The sequence below is a fragment of the Platichthys flesus genome, chromosome 1 (genome assembly GCF_949316205.1).
Source record: "Platichthys flesus chromosome 1, fPlaFle2.1, whole genome shotgun sequence".
NCBI classification, from domain to species: Eukaryota; Metazoa; Chordata; class Actinopteri; order Pleuronectiformes; family Pleuronectidae; genus Platichthys; species Platichthys flesus.
The window spans coordinates 14505742-14523152 of record NC_084945.1 but is presented as its reverse complement, the minus strand read 5'-3'; the positions used below and the strand labels follow the sequence as shown (position 1 = coordinate 14523152).

Here is a 17411-nt window from a genome sequence, read left to right as displayed (position 1 = left end):
GTTTCAGATATACATCAGTGAAACAAGTAATAGAATAATGAAGAATTGTATGTAGGTATTTGTAAACAGTGAAAGCCTCTAGTTCTGGGATTATACATATGATAATATATTTATATGATTTCATCCTACATTACAGGGCAGCACCTTCTATTAGTGCAGAAATCGTCCTGCTATGCTGCAAATCAACATTCAATCAATGACTTGCCATTAGTGCAGTTACATCAGTTAGTAGCTTTGTAGTTGTTGAGCTATTTTGTTCACTGAGTGCATGTTGTGCATGCACATAGACACCGCTGACCACTTGCTACCCAATGTTGTTTGTGTTCTTGTTTGTGGGATGTGTTTGTGTGTGTGTCTGTGTGTGTGTGTGTGTGTGTGTGTGTAACTTACCCCCATGCTATGAGACAGCTGCTCAGCAGTCAGACTGAGGTTGTAGTTGTGAGCTTCCAGTCTTCGACACTGGCTCTGCAACACTTGCCGCTCCAGACTTTGCTCTAGAGGAAAATAGAGAAAAAACAACAGGGGTTAGAGAACAATAACAAAAATAAAGACACTAGAAACGGTCTGCAGCAAACTGAATATATTGAAATACAACAGTGACTGTGTTACAGATCAAATCCATTTTCTTAAAGATGGTCCCTGTCCTTGACTTATATACTTATTGTGAAAAATGCCATTATTTTACCCGAACACATGATTATACATCAGTTCCTAGTTTAAGTAAATGTTTTTTTTTCAACCTACACAATTATAGAATTAATAAAATTTCGTCATTACTGATCTGTAATGAAAGGATAAATACCACCCTCTAGTGACAAGAGAATGATGCAGCAACCTGAAAACTAGTGTTTTAGCTTTTTTTAAATATGACTTTTATGAATTACATTTTTTCATTTTGTGTATTTATTCATATCCAGCTATTTTTACTCTTGTGAAAGCAATGTAAACCATTAGAATGACTTCTGATAAACATAAGTAACCAAGTTACTGCATATTCAGTGTGGCTGTTTACCTTCAACATATTCCTGATAAGCTTCAAATATAGATTCAATTCCCCGCCACTTGGAGGCAGGAGCCTCCTCTTCCTCCTCATCCTCCTCTTCCTCAGAGTCCTCTGGACCAGAGAGGTCTTCTCTCGCTCCCGGCGCCTCCCGCTGCAGTGGCACTGAGAAGTGCTGCCCGTTGGGTTGAAGGTGAGGGTGCGAGAGCGGATGTGGAAACGGATGTGCATTGGAGTGAGCCTGCGAGTGTGGGGGTGGCGGTGGCGGCCGGCCAGGGGCGCTCTGCAGCTCTGGAATGTTGTAGTGAACTGACGACTCCTGGAGGTGGGACGACTCCGACATCCCTGGGGCTCCACCTAGAGGACAAGACGGCAGAGAGGAATGGATTTATCCTTTTTTATATATTTAATACAGAAAACTACAATGAAGACATCAAAACAGTCAACTTTTTGAAAATATATTGACTGTTTAAGCTTTTTATTATGCAGAACCTTTTCTTTGTGGTTTTTTAACATTTGATTCAGAAATTTGTAAATCTATTAATTTACAAAATGATTGATTAATGATACAAATAATTGCAAGTTATATCCTTAAGGTCTGATATGTTTGATGCCTATAGAATAATTTCTTGAAAACATATTCAAAATATATAATAATAATAATTGTTAATTGAAGCTCGAAATTTTTATTCAATTGACCCTATAAGAAAATTCTCTTTTTGTTCTAATCAGAAACAGAGAAATCAGAGAACAAATCTGACGTTCATGAATGACGTGTTGTACTTTAAAACATTTCAGTAGATACTGGCAGACCTGGAGGTTGCACCTCGGTATCATTTTGCTGCTAATTAGTCAGTTTTGCAAACATATTTCATACCTTTGTGTTTCTGCAGCGACTTCTGAGTGGACTGAAGCACAGAATCATGGAATTGCTGAGCAAACTCTTCCGGGGTGAAGCTGTCCCAGGGTTTGGTGCGTCCGTTGATGCTGTGATGGCCCTCTTTCGCCTGGTGGGGGAGCGCGGGCCGCAAGCTGTTGAGCAGACTGGAGCTCCTCTTAGAGATCGGCGCTTCGCTGGGCCCCCGGGCCTTGTCTGGGTAGACAGCTGGGGAAGGGGGTTCCTTTGGTCTTAATGTGTCCCCGAGGGGTTTCGGGTGGCCACTGGGGGACGCTGGGCAATGCGAGGAGGGGCTGTGTGGTCTGACGTTGTTGAGGTCCTCTGATTCAGAGGGAGGCTGGGCAAAGGTAGAATCTGCAATCATTTGAACACATGCTGAATCACGATGAGGTCAAGATCTTCATTACCTACAAACGTTGCTATTAGAACCTGTTGCTCCTTAGATGCATCTCCTATACAACTGAATAAACCTCTCACCCACTAGACTACTTGAGCAAGTGTGCATGTCTTATGTTCCTTAGTAAGTGTCTCACCTGTGATCTGAGCTGAGGGGCTCTTACACAGTGGATGAGTGGCATGTCTGATGGTATCAAGGGTTACACTCTTTTCTTTAATGGCATGAAGCAGCTCCACCACTTTTTCATTATCTGAGAGACAGAGATAAAGAACAATATGTAAAACCTTGGTAGCATTAGTCCTGTCTGCATGTATCTAACAATTCCATAAGCAGTGATGCTTCTTAGTTGCATGTTTGTAGGTCTGTGGTCTGAGCACTGCCCTCTGTAGGAAGCTAACAGTAAATCAAGAAGGTTTAGATGGTAACGAAAGACACTGCTGCTGCTCCCAATTCCTCTTCAGTGAATGTGTGTGTGTGTGCAGCTGCATGCTTGACACCACCTCAACCTCTTAAGGCAATGCAAAGCATTGAATTACAAATACATTGTTTAACACATGTTTTTTTTTCCAAAGCTTGAGTCAACATGCTTAATGACAACATGACACAGGCACAGCTCTGAAGTGCAGTATCAGGAAGTTATAGAGCTGAGGAAGGAGGCTGCTCTCTAAAAGCTACCAACTCATTACTTAAACAGTGAGTAAGAAGCGGTTTATTTAATTAAGAGTAGCTAAGACGCATCTTCACAAACAGTTAATTATTACACTAATTAATGTGGCTCCTGAAACAACAAAATGGCTAGAAAGCAACACTATCGTCTCTGACCCCAACCATGACCTGAACAGTGACGGCAAACTGTAACGATTGACTTAAGCACACATGTGCGTACAGCAAAAGGGAGTTCTCAAACTTAAAAATTAGTTAAATGTTTATTTGGATCAGAATGTTTTCTTCAGAAAGTAACTTGGTGAGAGTTACAGACCATCTTCTTGTAGCCTCACACACTGAACTGGTCTCTACAGCCATCCTGTTAAATCTTTCTGCTGCATGTGACACCAGATATCACAAGACTGAAGAGACTGGTAAATGTTTTGGGATTCAATGGAATAAAACTAGGCTAATTTATGTCATGCTCATCAGTCAGATTAAAAAACAAATCAAATCAAAATGCTGAAAAAAAAAACAGTCCACACATCACGTCACTTTGAACTCCTTTTACCTTTTCTCTGCTGCACAGCGACATGGGACAGTTTGAACATGGTGAGGAACCGCTTCTTATCCTCCAGCTCCGGCGCTCGGTCCATCTCCTCCGGGGTGAAGCGCGTGCTGAGTTGGGGGGGAGGAGGAGTGCGTTTTGATTGCGATGCAGGTGGAGAGGGGCTGCGCTCCCTGAGCATCCTCCTCCTCTTCCGTTTCTTCTGCTGCACCAGCTCGTCCCGCCGGCCCGCTGTGGTCAGGCCAAACACTCCCAAAAAGTCCACTTTCTGCTCAGAGAAGCAAAAAGAAAAAAACATCACCTTACTGCAATGTTTTATCACGAGAGCTTGTGTGTGCTCCATCGTGGAAGGCACAGGAGACGTGTGTACTGGCAGCTGTGCTTTACCTCGCTGGAGTCATCCAGTTTGAGTGGGGGCTGCTCTGCCACTCTCCTGAGATGGGCCTTCACCTCCTCTTCATCACTCTCATCATACGAGTCATCCAGCTCATAGTAATAACCTGCAGCAGACACAAACGCATTTACTGATACTGCATTTAAATTCTCTAAAAAGTTGATTCATCACATTAACCATGCTGTGGCTAGCATGTGAGAGGGTAGTTAACAATAGACCTATTTTACCTTTGTCTCTCGCCTCCCTTCTCCTCTTCTCCTCCAGGTCCAGCTTGCTGATTGGCCTTCGATGCTGCTGAAGGTACTCATCGTAGATCAGCATTGTTTCTGGGCCCATTCCCAGTGTAGCTACCTGTCCTGTCCCTGACCCAGCGATTAGTCCTAGCCCTTGTCTACTGTGCCCTGGGTGTCCCTGGAAGCCCTTTTGTCCAGCGTTGCCTTTCACAGCTCCCTCCAGCTCGTACTGGCTGGACAGCGACAGCGATGACCTCTGCTGGCTGAAGAAGGACTGTGTGGATTTCTCCAGATCAGCAAGGAATGTGCTGGGCTCCGTCAGGCCCGGAGGACCTCTCATTTGGGTGTACTTCTCCATTGCTCCCCCGTCTCTCCTACGGGCTCCGTCCTCAAATTTGGAGAGCCCCAAAGGCAGCCGACTGAGCTCGTAGTGTCCCATCCCTGAGGGCTCGTGGTTACGTCTGGAATCTGAGGTCGTTTCTATGAGAGATGCGGGGTTCCACAGGGTGGTGGGAGGTGGAGGATGGTGTTCGCGTGGTGGTTGTGGAGGTTTGGGGGAGATGAGGGGAGGAGGGGCACCTAAGTGAGCGTGCAGGTCACGGCTTCCTGGTTCATGGTGATTTGTTATGGATCTGTGGAGACACAATGGAACAGGGATGGTGCATAGCTGTTAGAAATTGTGTTTCCCTATCACATATTCTACTCAATGACACACACCCTGTGAGTAAGTATGTGGGTGTGTGTGTGTGTCTGTGCAAAGCAGTGTTATCAAGCCCAGACAGAGTAGCCCAGAGCAGAGTGAGGATGTGGCCAAGGCACACACTGTCCTCCAGATATACAGGCCTGGTTTGATCTGTTAGGCCCTTGAAGTGTGGCACACACACACACACACGCACAAACACATAGAGAGAGGGAGAGAGAGGAAAGGCGAGAAAGTTCAGAAGGGCCAGGAGAAATGTTTTCCTGACAGACAGACAGGCAGAGAAGTAAAGGACTTGCATTGGAGTGGTGAGGAGAATGATGGATTTTTAGAAAGAAATGACATTTAATTATATCAGACAGAAGAATAATTAATCTAGAGGGAGAATGAGGTTGAAGACGAGAAAAGGTATGGTGGATAAAAAGAAGAAGAAGAAGAAGAAGCAAAAATGAGGAAGAGGGAAAAAGCCGATGGTTGATAGGTAATGTCTGGAGCATCTTTCCAAATGAAACCTGGCATGAGTGCAAGCTGCATGACCAGTCAAATTATCTGTGCTTCCCGTTTGTGTTTGCGTTTCATACGTGTGTGAGTGTGTGTAAGCAAATGCGTGTGTTATCCGCAATCTGCAGAGAGATTCTGCATGAGCTGTGATTTTGCGATTATACCATTGGGTTACTGATAGCAGAGACGTGTGTGTGTGTGTGTGTGTTGTCGTCCTCAGAGTTCAGCATTAACCACAACCTCACTCCTAAATCGCACACAACAACACAAGCACAGTCACAGTAACAAAGCAGGGTAAGTCGGGGGCTTAGGCCGTGCAGGGTTGAGAGGATTAGCTAAGAATTAGCCTTTGTGTATCTTAGCCGTCCTACTCGTTGCCTGTATTAAACCGCTGCCCACTTCTCATGGAGCAGCACTCATCAGGACCCTACGTCGACATCTAAACATAGCCGCCTGTTTTCCTACGTGTCAGGCCTGGAAGGGAGCAAGGACGGAAATAGAGTAGATGTGATGCTTCTGACAGGGTTCATCTTTTTTTTCAAGCCCTGCCTGAAAACAAACTTCTAAAGCCTGCCAGCTTCTGAGGCTTCAAAACAAAAGCACAACTGTCCCCATCAGGCGAGCAGGGTCGGACGAACACCCCAAAAATAAGGTGTGCACTGAAATCATGAATACCTTGATAGTGCTCTATCAACTGCAAACCGGAACTAAATGCTTCCCGCATCATATGATTTACTAAATCTAAGTAGGTTTGAAATATCTGCACATTCCGGTCTGTCTCACCTGTGTGCGTCTGCTGCATCAGCCGGCCGGCCCAAGTCCAAGTGCTGCTCCAGAACCTGCTGACGGAACTCAGACACCTGGTACTGACGATCCTCCTTCTCCTGCCGCAGCTTACGTTGGCGCGCCAGCCACCTCTCCTCCTCGTTGTTTCTCTGAGCGAGCAGGGCCGCCGAGAGCCCCGTCCCGACTGCGCCGGGCCCCATGAAGAGTCCGTGGCCTGAGATCAAACCGGGGACGGGATGATGCGATTGAACCATGGAAGAGTGGAGTCCTGGCGGGACGGGTTTGGGAGCGGGGAGGGCGGGCTCTTTGGTTTTATCTGCAGAGAAAGAGAGAGAAAGGTCAGACACTTGGTTATTGAAGGGCTCCAACCAATTATTTTCATTTGAAGCTTATTTCCTCATCTCATCAGGGCATGGGTTTGTATAAAAATGATAGAAAATAGTTAGAAATGCCAATCGTAAGTGTGGATAACCAAGACTTCTAAGTGACCAACGGTCCAAATCCCAAAACCTTCATAGGAGAGTAAGACATATCAGATCAGGTAATGTTTTCAGGGGAAGAAAAAACAGCTGACTGGCTATTAGTGTGTTTTAACAGATATGATGCAATTAAAAGATACCTTGAATAACAGATTTTCCTGGTCTGAACATTTTGGAAACATTTGTCATAAGGTACGTACACAAGTCAACAAAATATATAATCTAGGTCTCGTTGTTTTTAGGTATTTTAATGAAGGGTTATTAACATTATTAACCTGCAGCAATTGATGCAGATTCATTTTCTTTCCATTAATTAATTTGTCAACAAGTGTACATGCATTTGTTTTATGTTCGGTTCTGTTATTATATGTTTGTCTTAATGTGAGGCAATGGATTTCTTGGGATGCAACACAATTTTCAGGAGAGACTCTGACAATAAAGGGTTATCTAATCTAATCAAAGTGAATCAAAGCTCCAGGGGAAGCCACACACATACCGGCCCGATTCGGGGTGAGTCTCTCGGGCTTGGTTCGGTCTTCCTGCCCCCTGATGGCGTGGAGCTCAGCCAGATAGTGGCTCTCCATGGCCTTGGATGCCTGCAGCTCCTTCTCCCTCAGCGCTCTCTCCTTCTGCCTCTCCATCTCCTTCTCCCTTTCTCTCTCCTTCTCCCGTTCCCTCTCACGATCCCTTTCTCGCTCCCGCTCTCTCTCCCTCTCCCTCTCCAGCTCCTTCTCCCGCTCCCTCTCTCGTTCTCTCTCCCGCTCCTTCTCCCTCTCCGCCTCGCGCTCCCTTTCCTTTTCGCGCTCCCGCTCGCGGTCCCTCTCTCTATGCCGCAGCTCATCCTCCAGGTGGAGCCTATAAAAAAGCAGTGGTCAGGGGAAACACAGGCAGAAAGAAAATGGACGTTAAATTAGAAATTAAATTTAGATATTCATAATCACAGCTGATATCTAAACATGTTCTTGTATGTGTGAGTGCGGGGGACTTTACCTCTCAGACTGCAGTGCTGACAGTGAAGGGTGTGTGAAATCCCCAGGGTAGCGGACCCCTTGCAGGTGCATGTGAACAGCAGAGGGATGCATGGGGGGCAAAGCTCCCCCTGCTGGCAGCTGATAGAATGGTGACCTCAAAGCAGAAAGGCAGAATGGGTCATCCATCCTGGGAGATAAGGATTGCAATGAAAAAAGAGAGAGAAAGAGAAGAATTTAGTCTCCCCGTGTGACAGTGCAGCGTTCACTTGCATTAACCTGTGATCTCCCAAAGAAGTGACATCACAGGGTCCTCCATCTTTCAGGAAAGCAGCCGCGCCCCTCGGCAAACCTCAATCACCACCACCCAGCAGATACAGCGAGAGACTGCACTGTGTGCTAATGCACAACTGTGCGTTTCTGTGTGTACGTGTATGACATCCACTGCTCATCCCCTCATTAAATCCATTACAGCGCGGTGTGTGATGGGTGCTGCAGTCCTGTGATCTAGCTGTGCTGACAGAGAAGGGGCACGCAGCCTGTGTGATAGCCCAAAGCAAGAAGGGCCCTTGTCAACACACACACACACACACACACACACACACACACACACGCTCGCACGCACACACGCACACCAAAATGTTCTACTGCTGGTTATTTCAGTATGATCCATTTTTGTATGATTACTACGCTGAAAAGAAGGATTCTGTACCCTGGTATATGTTGCATGTTTGGATCGGTTTATTTAATAGGTTTTAATGTGCAATTGAACCATACATGTTTTTATTTTGTGCAGCCACTTGACACAAGAAGATTGAGTAAATTCAACATTAAAAAAAATGGTGTATGCTGGCATTCAGATGAAAGAAGGACACCATATAACCTATAACAAAATCTTATTTTCTGAATTGAAGAATCCACAAATAAAAGTGGCGAACAGGTAAAATCTTATTTCAGATTTTGAATTGTTTTTTTTGTCAAAAAGCATTCTTAAGCAACCTCCAGATAAAGTTAAATGGCAAATATTTGGGATGTTTAAATTTTATCCATGACTATAACAAATTAAGGCAAAGTAGAGAAAAACTGGACTTGTTATAACTTGATGTAGATTCAAAACATATGCGAACTCCATCTCCTTAGGCTCAACAAAACCTCTTCCTCAGTTTAAAAACATACAAATAAAGAAAATCAACATAAAATATTACAGCCTTGGGAAAATCTATTCAAGGTCAGCTTCACACAAACGCATTTACTGCTGAGTCTAAGCAGTGCAAATACTTAGTTCGGATACATGCACTGGTTTGCACAATTTGCTCTCAGAGGGAAATGGGTGCCACGTCAACAAAAACGACCGAGTGGAGAGGCCTACCTGTATGGTGTGAAGGAGGGGTGGGGCAGGTAGCTGGGGTGATAGTAGGCAGCTGCGGCGGCTGCAGTGGCGGGGTCCAGGCCAAGGGGCAACGAGGGCATGCGGAGGGCATCCTCGGCCGTGGCGTAGGGCCGGAAACCACGGAGGTACTCTTCTGGTATAGGACCAGGGGGCCCTGCGTTAGACATCTGCCTGGGCATACTGAAGATAAAGAAGCAGTAGAGGAACAACAGAGATCAGAACATATTAGTTGGATGTTTTGCAAAAAGAAACAGGATACAAATATTTGTTTAGCAGAATCAACAAGACAAGTGATTGTTGTTGCAGCTTATTCCAGTGAGTTTCACTAATGATCATATACCAGAGCGTTCAGAAAATTGGAAACAAATCCATGAGAAAAAAAAAAAAAATGGCAGAGCAGTGTGTGACTCACTTGAGGGGCTGGAAACGTGAATCCTGCATGACAGCACCGGGGGTGAGACCGAAGGCATAGGGGTTTCCCAGGAGGTGGGCAGGGATGGAAGGGCCACCCTTCTCCTGGGTTAGGGTCCCCTCGGCACTCAAACGTTCCCTGCTGGCCCCACGAGGCCCTGAGTCGGACTGGGGAGAGAAAGAGAGAGAGAGAGAGATGCGGTGAGAGAGAGATTCTTGGTCATTGTTCGTTGGAACCTGTGACCGTCACGGTTGTCAGGTCTCATGAAGCCCATCCTGTGAGGGGGCAAGGATGGGGGAGGTGGGGGAAAGAATAGGCCTGTGTGTGGCGCCGCAGCCTCCCTCACTCGCCCTCTATTCCGACCTCAGGAACTTTCAACCACTTTCTCACACATGCAACAACCCCTACATATACATGGAACGCTTCTCGGAGGGAAGTCTGTTGTAAAAATGAAGGAAACAGGATAAGAAGGGTTTAAAACAGCCTTAAATTTAAAGAGAAAGACGGCGTCTGTATGATTGATGAGGATGTGGGAGATGCACAAAAGCAGTGCTTCCACAGAGAATACGATTTTGATCTTGATTGAGTGAGTATGTGTGTGTGCGAATATAACCTGCCCACCAGCATGTAAAGAGGAAGACAAGAAAATCTAAAAAGCAACATCCCTCTACCTCGCAGTCTCTCTTTCTTTCTTCTTCTCTTTCACCTCCCTCTCTCCCCTTGGCAGCGAGCCTGGTCTCACTTATTCGATCCCCACAACAAACATACACACACTCAGCAGGCACACACACCATTTCAGAGCTACAAAGGCATCCTGCTGTGCGAGTGGGAGAGCATTTTTTTCTCCAGGTTTGGTTTCCTCTCAGCCTACAAATGCAAAAACGCAGAGCTGCGGAAATTCATAACTCAAATTGGAGAAGGGGATAGGGTTTATATAGGGATGTGTACAGTTGAGGAGGATTTTTTTATTGGAGTGGCAGAACAGCTATCTCATCACCGGGCGAGCGTCTGGAAAGAATCAGGAGGGAAGAAAGGGAAGAGAGATGAAGCCGTAAAGAGGAGAGGGCACTTCTTGCCCTGCTGAATTAACCTCTGGGATTAGAGAGAGCCCTTACAGCGGCACTGTCCTCTCTCTCACTGCAGCCTGATAAAACAAATCCTATTTAGTGAGCCATTACCTCCACGCCCTCCTCTGCAGCCACTGACCCAGAATGACACTGATGCGCCAACATCCAATCTTAACTGCCTCTAATGCTCAGACTCCCCACATCCCCCTTTGTTTTTCCAGCCCTCCCACTTTCTGGTAGCTTGCTCCGTGTTGTTTGGTTGCACTTCACTAAACAGGGAGGCACTTTATTCCCTCAAAACCACTCTGTCCCTCCCCGCAACCACCCCCGCGCTCACTCCATCCCTGTGCTTTCAAAGCTTTATGAGCACAGGGGAGAAGGTGGACGGTCCCTCACAATCAGCAGCCGACTGGAAAACAGGTTCATATATGTCAAAAGAAGTCAATATCAGTAGCATGCAAACCGCAGAATCCATGGCTCTCGGTTTGCACACTGCTGCTTCCTCTTTTCTCTTTTCTTTATCTGCCTTCCCAAACAAACGATTGCCGGCTCTGTGGAAGTCTGAGATATTTGTGGCAGGCAAATATACATGCACCTTTATTCAAATTTCGATGTTCAACCCACATGAACTTTACCATGAGGCCACGCACACATATACTATCAAAAAGATCTACTGCATGTGAGTGGTGACTGGTATTCTATCAAACTGTCTGTCAGGTAATTAACAGTGAACCGTCTTACCAAGTATTTAGCAAAGCTGTCATCATTCCTTGACGGAAAGAACTGCACTTTACTAAAGTACTTTTCTCTACCCACAATGTTGTGTATAGTGAAAGGTATATATTATGTACATTGATTTTTATGTCCTACTTTTTCTTATCTATTTTATACTTTCACATGTTCTCTTGCTTACCTTCTAGTGCCAAGCGGGGGAGCAGTAAAGTTGACCTTATCTCATCTGATGCTACAGGTTAATGTATGTTTACATGTCTTCACCACGTCTCTTGTGTTTTGTCATGAGAGGCCAGCACCTTGTCCTGTATATGCTCAACTACACCTTTAACTCTGTTTGTGCTCCAACTTCAATCCTCAAGCTGCCACAGCAGAGAACAACCAAATCTATTCGGTAGTTCCACTAATTACTTTAATGACGAATTAAAGCACGAGAACCTGCTCAGCACATAAATACACAGAGATCTGCTATAATCTATTCAAACCTCGATGAAAACTGACCACGTGGTATTGACCTGGTAACGATCACTTGATATCAATCAAATGGGGATGTTTTTTTAAGTTTTTAAAGGTGCAGTTGGTAAAAAACTTAGATTTAGATTTCTGAAACACAGCTCGGGGTACCTTCCCACGGACTATTCTCAACATAGCTGACAATCGCTTCAAGTCTTTCTTTGTAAAAAATACTAACGCTGCCTTTTTTTTGGAACGACTGCTACAATTAATTGGATTCATATTAACTTGTTTACATAGCTGCTTCAGTTAGCACATTAGCTCCTACAGGATTCTACTTGATAGGCCCATCAATTACTGCCATTATCTTCACATACAACATTTGTAGCTTTGCAAGATGATTGACATATTTCTTTTGTTAACATGATTAGAGTCCCTACAGATTTCTACTGAACTGCAACATCACAACACTACATTTCACAGGAATTCCGTCATAAGACGATAGAACAAAGATGCTGGTAAAACAACAAAGCATTGCAATGCTTGTGCAATTTTACAATTGACTGGCTTTTCTTTCCTCATTTTAAATATGAATACTCCTATTGAAAGCCCCAAATCCCTCTTCTATGGGAGATGATCAAGAAACATGGTTTTTGTTAATGATTACGAGTGCATGTGGCAGCCATGTTGCATCTTTATGGTGTAATCTTTTCTGTCAGAGCCTGATCCAGGTCTGTGTAAAGAATATATGCCTACACAAAAACATGCATAGGTGTGGGTGTAAGAGGTCAGAACCTTGAAAAAGCTCACACGCCATAGACGGAACGCTTTCGATTCCCATTAGAGAGGCACCTTAGACACTCGGGCATCCAACCAGCCATTCCCATTCTGACCCCTCACCCCGGAAAAAAAAACAGCCTTCCATTCTCAAATATGTAACAGCAGCCGGCCATATACACACTACAGAGCACAAATACAAGCACTCAGACTCAAAGACACATCCATTAACAGGGCATCTTCCTCTGTGCGAGCAAGGCTCCTGTAACCCCGAGTGAGGGTGGGAGACCCCGTGCATTGTAGAGTTCTCGTTTACGCCTCTCAGATGGAGCCATGAATCCAAATTGCCAATTAAAAAGCAATTACAGGCAGCAGCGGGAGCAGACTCCTGCAGTCATTAAAGCAAAATGCCAACACACCAGGCCATCCCCCCTTCACTGCCTTGCCCATCACCCCCCTCTGAAAGAAAGACTAATATCTCAGCCAGAGAGACACTAATCAACCCTTCTAACGCACAGACCAGGACACACACATGCACACACATGCAACAGACAAGCTTCACAGGGGTTCCAGAGAACAGCCTCTGTATGTAACTATTTATCCTCCCTCTGTCAAAATCTCCTCTTGTCTTCATATCTTCATTTCTAGTTATTCTGCATCACACTTTTTGTCAACACTTTGCATTTCCTGTAAAACACAGGATGTCACGAAATTGAACACATGTAACTTAACCCAAAATAAAATTTGCCATAAATATTGGATGATAAAAGCAGACTTGCTACATCCACACTTGTGCGTTATCACACATGAACACATGAACTCTTCTACGTCACGGATACACTGCCACAGAGTTTTACAATAGCTAAATCAGAGTGGTTTGCAAATGCTGCAGGCTGTGTTTCAGTCAGGATCGGTCATGACCTAGCCTTTGCTAATTAGTCAGGTTCCTATCACATGACCCCCTTCCGGATGATAACAACCTGGATTAGCCTCTGCCACCAGTGTAGAACGCAACATGGATAATCAATTAAAAGCTTTACTGACCCCGTTGTCTTTGCAAACAACTTTTGTGCAGTTAAATTCAGCATCTTTCAATGATGTAGGGGACGACCTATTATTTGAGTAATCTGTGACAATTCCCTTGTCCAGTGGGACGCACATGCCTCCCTGTTTACACCACCAGGTGCATGCACAGGGTAAGTGAGTGGTCGTGTAATATGTTTTAAAACGGAGATTAATACTAATGCAGAGCCAAAACGCTTGTGTGGATGGAGGTCATTTTCATTTGAAAATGCCATTTTCAACCAAAATCATAGTAGTATGGATTGTAGCCAGAGAACGCTATAGAAGATTACAATGGTAAAGGAAATCACCGAAGGTAAAAGCACTGATGCATTCTTGCTCATCAAACGTTAGTGATGTTAACAAAGCTCCAAACAGTATCCAATCATCAAAAGACGGGCCTTTTGATAGCTGCATACACGTCTTTTATAGCCACATAGCCCTTTGTTACCAGAGTTGTAAGTGCTCCCTGAAGCAGCACCACAGAAACAGAGGAGATGCTATGACATTAGGTTGCACCACATCCCAAACCTTTACCCCCAACCTTTACCCCCTCCATCGCAACCTCTTGTCCACACCTTAACCTCCTCCATTCTTCAGCTGGGTGGCCCCAAGCTGCTGTAGGAACCAGAAACTCAGTGACATAACCGTTTGGAGTCATGCTTGACTTCTTCCACACACACACACACACACACACACACACACTCACACTCACACTCACACTCACACTCACACTCACACTCACACTCACACACACACACACACACACACACACACACACACACACACACACACAGAGACAGAGAGCCACCATGCAAAAGCACACAACCACAGTGTACATTGGGGATTAGCTACAATTTATGTGGAAGGGAGAGGCGGAAGCTTCTGTCCCTTTATTTCTTCTGTTGCACTTTGAAACTTGTTTAGCAAAAGAAATGGCGAAAAAAAATAAAAATGGGTGACATGATTGGAGAGCTCCCCTGTTTCTGCAGCCCCCTCCTACTTCTGGTTGACCCTTGAACTACGGAGGGGTCACTCCATAAAGGGGGGGGGGGGGGACAAAAGCTTGAATGTTACCACACTGACCTCCTCGCTCACCCTTCGCCGTGCCCCTTCTCCCTGTCTCAGGGGAACCATCAAAGTGTCTCCCCGAGTTTCTGCGTGTTGCCGAGTGCCGTTCATAACTGTGTGCTTGGCCTCGACCATTAGCCCTGAGCTGAGATAACAAGGCTTAGAGCGAGGCCGTAATCCATAATCCACTCCTTATCAAAGCAAGCAGCTCTCCTCCTCTCAACCCTCTACGTAACAGAGAGCGGGTGTCGGGGTGACGAATCAGAGGATGCACTTGGCTGCTTGAGTGAAGAGGGTGAGGCTGGACATGCTGTTGGGAGAGGGGGGGCTGGGGGGGTCTAAAGGCTGGGGACTTGGGAGGGGCTCGTCCAAGGGCAAGAGGGCCAAGTAGGAGGGGGGGCTGGAGGGGCACAGATGTTAGCTGCTGTTGAGGCTGTCACCTCCACGTCCCAGTGGCAGCTGGCATTGTTTAACGCATGGCGCCGTGGGGGGTGGTGGTGATGAGGGGAGGGGGGCACACACTCTTAGACCCGCTATGTCACATGTACATATGTCAAGTGCATAATGCCTCACTACTGGTTCCAGGCCAGATACAAAATCCATTAATCCCTCGAGAGCCTGTCTGTGGTCATGTTTGTGCTAGCATGCAAGCTGAAGAATGAAATCACTAGAATGTTGCTTGGACAACAAGATAAGAGACAGAAAGGAAAAAATATAAAAAGGAGAGGAATTTAACTGGAACAATCTGAGAGCAACAGAAATGAAAAAGATGGGTGGAAGAGAAGCCGGATAAGAGGTTAAAGGTCAGTGAGAGGAGTTGTCTGGATGTGGTTTTACCTGGCGTCCCTCGTTCCTCCAGAGGCCGTTGCTGGTCTTTGTTGGAGCAATGGTGACTACAGGTGGAGTGTTTGGCACGCTGTGGCCCGCCGGGGGACCCAGGACAGGCCCTTGACCGAGGGGGCCCCTCTTGGGTGTGCTGACTGGAGAGCTGTGGTTGGTGGCCGGGGAGGACACTGGAGAGGACTCACTGCTGATGGAAGACGCAGCTGGAGAAAGACAGAGAGTAATCACATGAGCAGTGTGAAAGAAAACAGGTATCTATAAAAGTGTGTGTTGTTTTGCTAACAAAAGACAAATATAACAACGCTACGATCCCAATGGTACCTTCTTAAGGGAATGAAAGGAGGTTGCAGCACTATAACAGCAGCGCACACACACGCAGAGAGAGAGAGAGGCAGATGGATGGCCCTAGGCCCCTATTATGAAGTGACAGTGATCAGAATGAGCGGCCCTGTGACAGTCACACAGCCTTGACATGCAGGACACACACACGCCACAAAAACACGCCGCTTGAGAGAGAAAAGCCACACTAGACGTGTATACAGTCAGTGGCGCTTGCAGCAAGGCACAGGCCCCCCCTCCTCGACACACACACACACACACACAGCAGGTGGTGAAAAGCCGGCCCAATGAGCTTCTCTGTACTGTAGCGGTGCCACATTAACAAAGCCCTCCAGGGAAACCCAGGGTCATGGTCTGGTCGCATGCCTCGCTTTCTGCACATCTCGCTTTCTCTCGCAAAGCTATATGATATGCTCACATTCACATACTTATATCACTGCAATTTCATCTTTCCTAATGTCTGTGTTTGCATGATGCACATTCCCATTCCCTCTGTCTGCTCTTTCATTCACTGTTTTTCTTTCCTCGTCTTCCCTTATCTTTCTCTTCCCCCTTTTTTAACCTGTGTGTTACACATTTCCCATTTCTTCTCCCAGCCTCCTCCTCTTCCCCTGACAGCAGAGTCTGCTGTGAGTCTCCTCTGCTCAGAGCGAGCCCAGCATTACACAGTCAAACTGGGTCACAACCCTCTCAATGGGACACACACTTCAGTGCTGTATCAAGGACAGCAGCCGATGTGTGCTTTGTTGTCTGTGCATGTGCAGGTAGTGTGCTTTTGTGCATCGTCAACGTGCGTGCATGCAGCCATGGAAAAAAAAAAGGCAGCTGAAACCTCAGGCCAGTTTCAGGTCTACTTCCTCTCCAATTATCACCAGCAGAAAAAAAAGCAACCACAGATCTCCACCCAGCCGCCATTTCTTCACTGTTCCCGTGGCAACATAACCCTAACAGACAATGTCCGCGGATTGGTCGGTGCAGCCGGGGTATCGACCAATTTTAAACACCTCATTCTGACTAATACTACTAAATAATGGAAAGAATCAATAGTGGCAGCGAGGTGACGCTTTAGAGAAAATCTGAAAATCTATGTGTCAGTGTGTGTGTGGGGGGGAAGGAGAAAAAGATGCGTGAAGAAAAGATGGTGATGATACATGTGAGGTGAGACATGAAAATGAAAAATGATAGGGAGATGGGGGAGCAATGGGGGGGCAGCAAGTGAGAGAGTGGTGCGGTGGAGGTGAGGCAAGAGATGGGAGCAGAGGGGAGAGCGGAGAGATACAGGGTGCAGATGGGTGAGTGGGTGGCAAGGATGGGGTGAGGGATATGGTGGGAGTGTGGGTGTGGGGGGCATATCTTGTCTGCACAATGGCAATTAGTGGCCTAATGCCCCCCCCACACACACACCTCAACTCGGAGAGCCATTACTCTGCCCTGCAAGACTAGGCCAATCAATAGCAGCCCACTCAGCCTGGGGAATGGGTGTACACTTAATACAGCTCTAGTGTCACAGCCTATTCACTCACCTCACACACAACATGCATACACGAGGATGGGGGAACAAATAAGGCTTGAAAGAAGGGGGGATGTGGAGAGGAGAGGAGGGGCGGTGATCACAGTGACTCTGAACTGCTAAGCAACAGACCTCTGCTCCTATCTATTTCTCTCACCACCCTCCTTCCCATCTTCTCCTCTTCCT

General features: G+C 46.1%; 1 protein-coding gene across 3 annotated transcripts in view; it reads right to left on the bottom strand.

The window, feature by feature from the left end:
• The window catches only part of LOC133951799 (genetic suppressor element 1-like), a 41707-nt gene that overhangs the window by 2653 nt on the left and 21643 nt on the right, over positions 1-17411 (bottom strand). For 2 of the 3 annotated variants that reach the window (XM_062385987.1, XM_062385979.1), the window contains exons 3-15: positions 15371-15579; positions 9372-9538; positions 8939-9139; positions 7592-7759; positions 7098-7456; positions 6120-6438; positions 4130-4767; positions 3896-4008; positions 3512-3776; positions 2432-2545; positions 1878-2252; positions 1013-1357; positions 391-494 (exon numbers count right to left, since the gene is read on the bottom strand). In XM_062385987.1, the coding sequence (XP_062241971.1) occupies positions 391-494; positions 1013-1357; positions 1878-2252; positions 2432-2545; positions 3512-3776; positions 3896-4008; positions 4130-4767; positions 6120-6438; positions 7098-7456; positions 7592-7759; positions 8939-9139; positions 9372-9538; positions 15371-15579 (3377 nt within the window). The remainder of the gene's footprint in view (positions 1-390; positions 495-1012; positions 1358-1877; positions 2253-2431; positions 2546-3511; positions 3777-3895; positions 4009-4129; positions 4768-6119; positions 6439-7097; positions 7457-7591; positions 7760-8938; positions 9140-9371; positions 9539-15370; positions 15580-17411) is intronic. The other variant, XM_062385997.1, reaches the window with a different exon arrangement.